At 33.6% G+C, this 2086-nt stretch overlaps 1 protein-coding gene across 1 annotated transcript; it reads right to left on the bottom strand.

Annotated features, from left to right (window-relative positions):
* Positions 1-210: 210 nt before the first annotated feature.
* LOC113057444 (trace amine-associated receptor 13c-like) lies at positions 211-1206 on the bottom strand. The gene has a single exon (XM_026224873.1). The coding sequence runs from the start codon at positions 1204-1206 to the stop codon at positions 211-213; it is 996 nt and encodes a 331-aa protein (XP_026080658.1).
* Between the last annotated feature and the right edge of the window lie 880 nt (positions 1207-2086).

Below are 2086 nucleotides of genomic sequence, written 5' to 3'. Positions count from 1 at the left end.
TGTTCATTGTCATTGTAATTCACAAATATAAATGCTCACAGTATACATGTAAGACACCATATTAAAAATTTGAAATCAAATAAAAAGTAAATAAATAAAATAAAAACAAGCTTTTACTACATGACTTGGTGTCATTTAATGTTCAGTAGAGTTGCTCAAAATAAGAATGCTAATCCAGGCAGATTATTTTACTTGCATGTGAGTGTGTGATCATTTCTCTTCTGGAAACAGACTGAAATACTCTGATGAAGGTTCCAATATTTTCAATGTCAAAATGTATTTTGCTGACAGTCTAAACCACCGATAAAACATTGCATAGATAAGTGGATTCATTAATGAATTCATGCATACAATCCATTGCATTATATTAATTATAAGAGCATCATTTTCATCATGACCAAAAGAAAGAGTAACTAAATAGTATGGTGCCCAGCAAAGAAGATAAACCAGTACTACAATTCCTAAGGTTCTTGCAGCCTTTTTTTCTGACCTGGCCTTTTTGTCTGTGGCTGAATTTAATAGCTTAGCTTGATTACTTGCTACAAAACAGATTTTTACATATAAAGAAAAAATTACACAACACGGTGCCACTAAACAAACAAAGGAATCTAATATTAGATATTCCATCTTAAGATAAAGTATACATTCTCCAATACATGAGTGGTTTCTTTCTGGATAGATTAAGGACTCGTATAAAATATAAAATGAATATATGAAGGAGAATAACCAGTTTACAATAATAGAAACAACAACTCTGTTGTTATTGACCTTAAGTGGATATTGCAAAGGGTCGTTCACAGCAATGAACCGATCCACAGATATAATAACCAAATTACCAAGAGATGCTGTAACAACCACATACAGAATAAGAGGAAATATTGAACAAAACATTTCTCCAAAGTACCAGCATGGCTCAATGAGTTTCATTCCTTGCACTGGCATGAGAATCAGTCCTGCGATCAGATCAGCCATGGCCAGAGAGAGAATCAGCACATTGGTCGGAGTGTGGAGCTGCTTGAAGTGTGAGATGGAGATAATCACTAACAAGTTCAGAAACACGGTTAACACTGATGTTACAGAAACAAAAATGTACACAGCAATGTATTCCACTTCTGGTCTGATACTTTTTGTACAAGACGAATTGTTGTCTGGAAAGCAGTATTGGAATGTTAGATTTTCTGTGTTTGTCACTCCCCAATTGGACATCTCCACAATGGATATATCTTGAAGAGTAGACTCTGTGTGCTTGATGCTTGCCACTGATATGACTCAGTTTTATACTTTTGGAAACTCAGTGACCACCTCACTTACTGTGAGGTTTGAATATTCAGCTATCAACCCACCCTCTAATTTAATATTTATAGTCCTAAATTTAGATATTCATAGACATATCAGATCTTATTTGATCTATATTCCAGGATTTCTTTTGTATGTACATACACAATTCACATTATTACAGTTTTGAATGTAATTCTGAACAGTGTGCCACGCACGTTTTATGAAGCAATATGGGTGGAAAAAATATCTCTTTATGAGTTCTTAGGGGTGTCAGAAATATTTAATAACAAATCCACAGTAAGACTGTTGAGTATCCAAGCAATACACACTTTTTTTTCAATCTTGAATGAATATGAGTTTGAATCAGGTTGAATCACAAATTACAGATGTCTAAAAACCAGTAAACAATTACAGTGCTCTAACAGTGCCCCTATTATGCCATTTTTATGGTTCCTAATAAAGGGAGTCTCCTGCAATAGGATTACAAGTATTGAATGTCAAAAAATGCTTTAGTTTTCTCAAAATATGCATTTTATATCACCTAATTTTCCAGTGACTTTCAAACAATTTGTTCTAAGCAGTTCAAAGATTCAGTTTCTCTAAAACCCTCCTATTCCGTTAGCCTGCTCTGCGCTTATTGGTCAGATTGCCTAATTTGTTGTGATTGGTCTACCGCGTACATAATAATACTCCTAAAATAAAAAAATGCGTAAATAATACTCCTTTTTCAATAGCACTGTACTCTGAATGAAAACATAGACTATTCATATTTCAACAGCAATTATTTTGTGAATTACTTTGTGAAACC

The sequence above is a fragment of the Carassius auratus genome, chromosome 38 (genome assembly GCF_003368295.1).
Source record: "Carassius auratus strain Wakin chromosome 38, ASM336829v1, whole genome shotgun sequence".
Taxonomy (NCBI): domain Eukaryota; kingdom Metazoa; phylum Chordata; class Actinopteri; order Cypriniformes; family Cyprinidae; genus Carassius; species Carassius auratus.
The sequence above is the reverse complement of the archived record's forward strand: the minus strand, read 5'-3'. Positions and strand labels throughout refer to the sequence as shown.

Excerpts from the sequence above, each read along its gene's own strand:
- LOC113057444 (XM_026224873.1), bottom strand. The coding sequence starts at position 1,206 with ATGTCCAATTGGGGAGTGACAAACACAGAAAATCTAACATTCCAATAC.